Source organism: Nicotiana tomentosiformis, chromosome 6 (assembly GCF_000390325.3).
Source record: "Nicotiana tomentosiformis chromosome 6, ASM39032v3, whole genome shotgun sequence".
Taxonomy (NCBI): domain Eukaryota; kingdom Viridiplantae; phylum Streptophyta; class Magnoliopsida; order Solanales; family Solanaceae; genus Nicotiana; species Nicotiana tomentosiformis.
This window is the reverse complement of record NC_090817.1, coordinates 20,422,224-20,430,791: the sequence shown is the minus strand read 5'-3', so window position 1 is coordinate 20,430,791 and position 8,568 is coordinate 20,422,224. Positions and strand designations below refer to the sequence as shown.

The 8,568-nt window shown below is 38.0% G+C and overlaps 1 protein-coding gene across 1 annotated transcript; it reads left to right on the top strand.

The window, feature by feature from the left end:
• The first annotated feature begins 1,121 nt into the window (after positions 1-1,121).
• Positions 1,122-1,583, top strand: LOC138893651 (uncharacterized). The gene has a single exon (XM_070178298.1). The coding sequence runs from the start codon at positions 1,122-1,124 to the stop codon at positions 1,581-1,583; it is 462 nt and encodes a 153-aa protein (XP_070034399.1).
• Positions 1,584-8,568: the final 6,985 nt, after the last annotated feature.

Genomic DNA, 8,568 nt, shown 5'->3' with positions numbered 1-8,568 from the left:
ATGCGAGGGCAACTTACATGAGGTCCATGACCACCATTTTTCATGACATGATGCACAAAGAGATTGAAGTATATGTCGATGATGTCATCATAAAATCAAAGACACGGGCTGATCACGTGCGCGATTTGAAAAAGTTCTTCGAACGGCTTCGAAGGTATGACCTTAAGCTCTCCAGCCAAGTGTGCATTTGGGGTACCATCTGGGAAACTCCTCGGTTTTATAGTCAGTCGGAGAGGCATCGAATTGGATCCATCTAAGATAAAGTCCATTTGCGATCTGCCACCCCCGAAGAACAAAACTGAAGTCATGAGTTTGCTCGGGAGATTGAACTACATCAATAGGTTCATTCCTCAGCTCACAAATACGTGCGATCCCATCTTTAAGTTGCTGAAAAAGGATGTTGCTATCAAGTGGACGAACGATTGCCAAAAAGCTTTTGACAGGATCAAATATTATCTGTCAAAACCCCCTTGTACTAGTCCTACCCGAACCTGGTAGGCCTTTGTTTTTATATCTATCGGTGATGGATAATTCCTTCGAATGCGTTCTGGGGCAACATGATGCGACAGCCAAAAAGGAGCAGGCAATCTATTATTTGAGTAAGAAGTTCACCAATTATGAGGTTAATTATACCCTTTTAGAAAGAACATGTTGTGCCTTGACTTGGATCTCTCAGAAACTGAGGCATTATCTCCTGGCCTACACTACTTACCTCATCCATAATGGATCCTTTGAAGTACATTTTTCAAAATCCAATGCCCACTGGAAGGCTCGTAAAATGGAAGATTTCGCTCCCAGAGTTCGACATCATCTATGTCACTCGCACCGTAATGAGAGCACAGGCTTTGACAGATCATTTGGCAGAGAATCCAGTTGATGATGATTACAAGCCACTGAGCACATACTTCCTAGACGAAGAGGTCAACTCAATAGAGGAAGTAGTTTTGGATGACATCAGTGTATGGAAAATGTATTTTGATGGGGCTATCAATATCAAAGGAGTTGGGGTCGGGGCAATCCTTATCTCACCTATTGGACAAAATTACCCTACAACGGCCTGACTTCGTTTCTTCTGTACCAATAATACGGCGGAATACGAGGCTTGTATAATGGGTCTAAAAATGGCCCTCGATCTGGATGTGCATGAACTATTGGTTATGGGAGATTCCAACTTGCTTATCCGGCAAGCCCAAGGTGAATGGGAGACTCAAGATATCAAGCTTATTCCATACAAACAATGTGTACAAGACCAGAGTAAGAGATTCAAATCCGTCGAATTCAGGTACATTCCCAGGTTTCACAATGAGCTAGCCGACACCTTGGCTACCTTAGCCTCGATGCTCCCTTATCCAGGCAATACCCATATTGATCTATTGCAAATTCAAATTCAGAATCAACACGGCTACAGCAATACTATTGAGACAAAGACAGATGGTGAACCTTGGTATCATGGCATAAAAGGATTCCTGAAAACAAGGGAATACCTAGAGCATGCCAAGGGAGATCAAAAAAGAACTATAAGGCGTCTCACCGGAGGTTTCTTCCTGAATTGGGATATTTTGTACAAAAAGACCCAGATTTGAACTTATTGAGATGCATAGATGCCACAGAAGCTGAGCAGATCATGAGTGAAGTGCATTCGGGGGTATGCAGACCTCACATAAATGGATATGTTTTGGCGAAGAAGATTCTGTGGGCAGGGTATTATTGGCTTACTATGGAGCGAGATTGCTTTAGTTTTGTTCGCAAGTGTCACCAATGCCAGATTCATGGTGACCTGATTCACTCGCATCCTTCGGAGTTGCATCCCAAGTCCTCTCCTTGACCTTTAATTGCTTGGGGAATGGATATTATTGGGCCAATCGAGCCAAAGGCTTCAAATGGGCATAGATTCATTCTAGTCGCCATTGATTACTTCATCAAGTGGGTGGAGGCAGTTACTTTCAAGGCAGTCACCAAGAAATTAGTTGTAGACTTTGTTCATTCCAACATCATCTGTCGCTTTGGTTTCCCAAAGAGCATTATCACTGACAATGCAACCAATCTAAATAGTCATATAATGAAGGAGGTATGCGAGAAATTTAAAATTATGCATCGCCATTCTACCCCTACCGGCCTAAATCCAATGAAGCCATTGAAGCGGCTAACAAGAACATCAAGAAGATCCTGAGGAAGATGATCCAACGGTCCAGGCAATGGCATGAAAACTTGCCTTTTGCTCTATTGGGATACCGTACGACTACTTGCACATCTGTGGGTGCAACTCCTTATCTGTTGGTTTATGGATCTGAAGCTGTAATACCGGCTGAAGTTGAAAATCCCACCACAGGCGTCGTGATGGCACCTAGTCTCTAAGACTAGGTAAGCCGATTTCAATTACTTTTTGTATTTTCTTTTAAAACTAACAGCGGAAATAATTACAATATACAAACTCCCAAGACTGGTATTACAGAGTCACGAACTCTAACTAAATACATGGAATGATCACGAGGACCGAATATATAATACTGTTTGATTACAAATTAACAGTACAATGAAATGAAAAGACTCCAAGGGACTGCGACGGCCAAGCAGCTCTACCTTGAATCCTTGTGATCCTGTTTTAACTCAACTCAAGTCTGATATCTCCAATACCTGGCTCTGCACAAAAATGTGCAAAAGTGTAGTATGAGTACACCACGGTCGGTACCCAGTAAGTATCAACACAAACATCAATGGAGTAGAGACGAGGAACAGTCAAGACACTCATTAGTCTAATAATCTGTGCAATATAATATACAAAATACTAGGAAACAGATAGCAATAAGGGCAGGATAAAATAACCATTGGTATGTGCAGCAAGACAACAAGAATACCATAAATATCACTCAACAATTAATAAATACATGTACGCCCAATTAATTCAAGTTTTTCAAATAAATATTCTTCACATATAATTCTTCCAAATAACTTTTTTTCAAATGTAGTTTTCTCAAATAATTATTTTTCAAATATAATTCTTTCAATAAATCTTTTCCAATAAAATTTTCTCAAATAAATATCTTTCAAATACAATTCTTTCAATTAAACATAAAAATACGGGTCTCTGCCCATTTTCATATTTTTCGTAAACACGAGTCTCAGCCCATTTTCATATTTTCACCGCACCTCGTGCCCATAATTAAATCATCATATTTTTCCGGCACCTCGTTCCCTCATTTCATATCACAACTGTACAGACAATGCACGTGTCAAACAACATTATCATTTCATCACAGGACCTCATGCCCACATTTCATATTACAACTGCACGGACAATTCACGTGCCAAATATCCTCATTATTTACTCACGGCACCTCGTGCCCACATTTTATTTTATAATCCGCCTGGCAATATCCACAGGCTCTCAATTTCAACATAAATAGGATTGTTATTAATTTACCAACAACAAGACAAATTACACAGGGTATAAAAATAGACACAAGAAAATCACAACATCACCTGAAAATCATTAACACCATAACCATACATCATCACATATCGTCCCTGACAGTAGCCAGCCTTATTGCTCCTATTGCCACCCTCATCACTCCTATAGCCACCCTTATCACTCTGCCCAGACAATATCAATAGCCACTCTTATCGCTTCTATTGCCACCCTTATCGCTCCTATAGCCACCCTTATCGCTTCTATTGCCACCCTTATCGCTCCTATAGCCACCCTTATCGCTCCGCCCAAACAATATTCCAACAAACGCAACAACAGCAAAATGCCACACTTATACCCACATAATATCAACGGTGAAATGCCACCCTTATCTCCCCAAAATAATTACTCACACAACACAACAATTTACATGGGAAATTAACATGGTAACATAATAAAATCAATTCATGTCACAATTTGCCCAATGGCCACAACCAAATTTCAAAGATGTAACAAAATCAATTAATTTTACAACAAATATCCGAAGGCTCCATACAATATATATAACATCCAAAAACAATCAATAGAGATAGAAATTACTCAGCATAAAGCAAAACTTTCATTAATGCAAATTTAGATAATTATATTAACACTTATTCTTAAGCTCGCTTAAATTAATTATTTGCATAAAAAAATTCATATTGGAATTACTTTCCAAGAAATATTAAATCAACAATACACATGAAATTTCATAAATATTTTAAGTAACAATCACATCAAATTATCATATAAAAACAAATTCAACAATAAGGAGTTAGGCATAGCAAACAGATGATTTAATAATTTTTCACAATTTTCCAATTTACTACACTATAATGCCTAAGACTTTAATTCAATGAAATTTGCACGTATAAGCCCGAGTACGTACTCGTCACTTCACGTACACAGTTTTTCACATTTCACAAATGGCACATAAGACTTAATGCCTAAGGGGTAATTCCCCCACTCGAGGTTAGGCAAGACACTTACCTTTTTAAAGTTATGCCGATATTTCAAAATAGTCATCTTGCTTGAATAAATCCTCCGGACAGCTCAAAACTATTCAAATTAATTCAATTTAGTCAATACTAATTATAGGAATTAATTCCATATGAAAATACTAATTTTCCAACAAAATTCGAAATTTAACTCAAAAATTGTATGTGGGGGTCCACGTCTCGGAATCCTACGAAACTCACAAAATCTCACAACCCATTCAATTATGAGTTCACCCATACAAATTTTATCAAATTCCGATAACAACTCGACCTCCACATCTCAAATTTTTATTTTTGGAAGATTTTGCAAAAATCTTAATTTTTCTTCCATAAATTTACGGATTCATGATGTAAATGAGTATCAAATCATGAAATATAATCAATATAGGATAAGGAACACTTACCCCAATATTTTCCCGTGAAAATTGCCCAAAAGTCGCCCAAGAACCGTGCTCCAAAATTCCAAAACGAAATGATGGAAATGACCATTTTTGGTCCTTAAGTTTCTGTCCATCCGTCACTAAAAATTCACACCATAACTTGCTTGCACCAGCCTTCATTCAGTCCATCATAACTTCCTGTAGAAATGTCCAAATGATGAGTGGTTTAACATTCTGAAAACTAGAATCAAAGGGATACAACTTTAATGTTTTGAAAATTTTCATATTCCTTATATATTTCGAGATATAAGCTTCCAAAGTCAGCTCTGCGATTGTACCACTTGCTGTCCAAAAACAGCTTCTGCAACAGAAATATTCCAGCAGCTCCTTTTTGTCCGAATCTATCCCGTTAACCTTCCGAAATCCACCCGAGGCCCTCGGGACCTTAACGAATTTTAGCAACATGTCCCAAAATACAATACGAACTTAGTTGAGGCTTCAAACCACATCAAACAACATCAAAACGATGAATCGCACCTTAAATCAAAATCTATGAACTTTGAACTTTCAAATTCTATATCTTGTACCGAAGCACATCAAATCAATTCAGAATGACTTCAAATTTCGACACAAGTCATAAATGACATAACGGTCCTATTCCAATTTCCAGAATCGGATTTCGACCACGATATCAAAAAGTCAATCCCCCGGTCAAACTTCCCAAAAATTCAACTTTTGGCATTTCAAGCCTAATTCCACTACGGAACTCCAAATAATTTTTCGTACATGCTCCTAAGTCCAAAATCACCATACAGAGCTATTGACATCATTAAAATTCTATTCCGGAGTCGTTTTCTCAAAAGTCAACTCTCCGGTCAACTCTTTCCATTCAAACTTCTAATTAAGGATTGTTTATTTTAATAATTCCGAATCTTCCGAAAAATCAAACTCGACCACACCCGTGGGTCATAATACTTATTACGAAGTTGCTCGAGACCTTAAGTTGCTGAACGAGGCGTTAATTCTTAAAACGACAAGTTGGGTCGTTACATTCTCCACCTCTTAAACAAACGTTCGTCCTCGAACGTTCTAAGAATTATTCTAAGGTTACCAAATTGATGATTTTACTTTTACACATATACTCATGGTTGATTCCACGCTACCGCATTTGAGATAAGCCTGGCAACACCATCTCATTTGAGATTATTTCTTTTATCCATATTTGTAAACTTTAATACTAATTTCTTACACTCTAAACCTTTTCAAAAATGCTTGATTTTCACAACAACGCACGGTTTTAGTCTCAACCGGCTATAGCAATTCGTGCCTATGCACACATCAACTTTCTTGATAGTATTGAATTACTTCAAAATTTCTCTGGGGTGTTATACTCTTCCCCGCTTAGGATCATTCGCCCTCAAACACATAATATAATTTAACTCTTCTGTCGTACATATTAATCTCCCAAATTTCTTTTTTCTAACTCCCAAATTTTTCTGAAATTTCGGCAGAGTCTCTCCTGTAATTGGGCCTATCCACCTGCCAAAGTAACACTAAAACAACTCCTAACAACACATCCACAACCCAACGAAATACCACAATGTATTTATCAATAACATTAATCTCAACATTACAAGCGCTGCATTATCATAATGATATCAGGACATGAAGAACATCAAATGTATGCTCATCAGCACATCTCTAGTCTTAAAAGCTGTTCATAATTAATTCCAGCATCAACAATTAATCTCATATTAACCACCACCTCCTTTCGATTTTTGTTTTCACAACACTGACAACAGAATGTGAGATATGAAGACCTCATGATTACTTACTCGGATTAATGAGTCACATTTAACACCACCTGGGCACTCATCTCATAGGCTAAAACTCAATGCTTACAGTACAAAAATGGCTGAATATGCACAGAAAATATACAAGAATTATCAAATAAGCCTAACAGACATGACTCCTTATTAATACTATTGTACAATTAAATTTCACAAAGGAAGAATTTAAACTCATATATTTCACCACAAGGACCTCGTCCTTATATAACTTCCATCACGGCTTGTAGCCCGGTTCAAATATTTCACATCATATAAAAATACAAGGATCTCGTCCTCAACTCTAAATCACAAATATTGTACACATTGTGCCAACTGATTTTTTTTCTTCTCATAAATTCCGATAAAAACAAAATTTCACATCACATAATGAACCCCATACTGGTAGGGCATAAAATTTATAAATTTTTACCGAACTATCCCGGATTTATATCAAAACTCACTATAGTGAGTAATAAAAAGTCACTTTTGGACTCTCAGCCCTCAATAGTGTACAAAACAAAATGTTAGACACGAGTTAACACCATTAAAATCTCCCAACAGGGATAAACACGGGAGTGGAGTACAAATTCACGAATCCACCATATAAGGAGCATGAAAGGAGTTCTCACCTCGATAATTGGAATCGAATCAAAATAAGAATAGTTTTATTGTAAATTGATTCATACCTGTAACGACACTATCTGGTGTATCAGCCTCAACCAAATCATAGCAATTATATCAACGGGTCGGGCCTCCACCTCTTAGGCGCCCTCTACACGCATGTCCTCCACCCCTAACTGGCTGTGCACGGGGAGTATTAACTGGAATAAAGCTTGTAGCTTGAGTGCTCTGATGAAATCGACCCCTCCCAAGTTTGGGACAAATTTCTCTTGATGTGTCTAGTATCACCACATTCATAACAACCCCTCTGCGGGTTTGGTTGCTCATATTGATTCTGTGCCGGATAACTGGAATAACCATTATAGGTACCCCGTGCCGATGGTGCATTAAAAGAACTTACTGGAACACCTCGAGTATTCTGAAATTATTTCTATGACCCTGTTGATACTGAAATGTAGAATTATTAAGGACGTGGGAATACCGCAAGTCCCAGCATCATCCCATACAAATCTCAGGTATTAATCATATACAAGTTTCGGAGAACCTTTCGATTCCACATATATACATCTCAGGCCAAAACTCATCTAACACATGACCCCGCAATCTGATCGTTGATAGTGGACTCCCTTCACTTGGCGCGAAGCCATATGACACTATTCCGATGATCCACAATACTAACCTTCACCACTCATACGACACCAGTCATAAGACACCTTAAGCCATTTATTTGGCGCATGTCATCCTCGATCTAGACGACACGTGGTAACAATGGTTGAGCAACCCTGGCTCCCTTATAACTTCTATGTAGTATCACGAACCGTTGGCGCATAGTTGATACCGAGTGCGCAATTTCATACACGAGTGAATGCAAAAGAACATAAGATATATGCTTCAAGCTGAATAAATATTGCACGATAAGGAATGAAAGAAGTGGAAATTTTCCTACTAGCTTTGTAGCCTCTCGAAGATAAGTACATACGTCTCCGTACAGATACGCAAGACTCTACTAAACTTGTTCGTGACTCGTAGAACCTATGAACCTAGAGCTCTGATACCAACTTGTCACGACCCAAAATCCCACCAGAGGCGTCGTGATGGCACCTAGTCTCTAAGACTAGGTAAGCCGATTTCAATTACTTTTTGAAGCCATTTGTTTTTAAAACTAACAACGAAAATAATTACAATATATAGCATCCCAAGACTGGTAGTACTGAGTCACGAACTTTAACTGAATTCATGGAATGATCACGAGGACCGAATATATAATACTGTTTGATTATAAATTAATAGTACAA

Excerpts from the sequence above, each read along its gene's own strand:
- LOC138893651 (XM_070178298.1), top strand. The coding sequence starts at position 1,122 with ATGGCCCTCGATCTGGATGTGCATGAACTATTGGTTATGGGAGATTCC.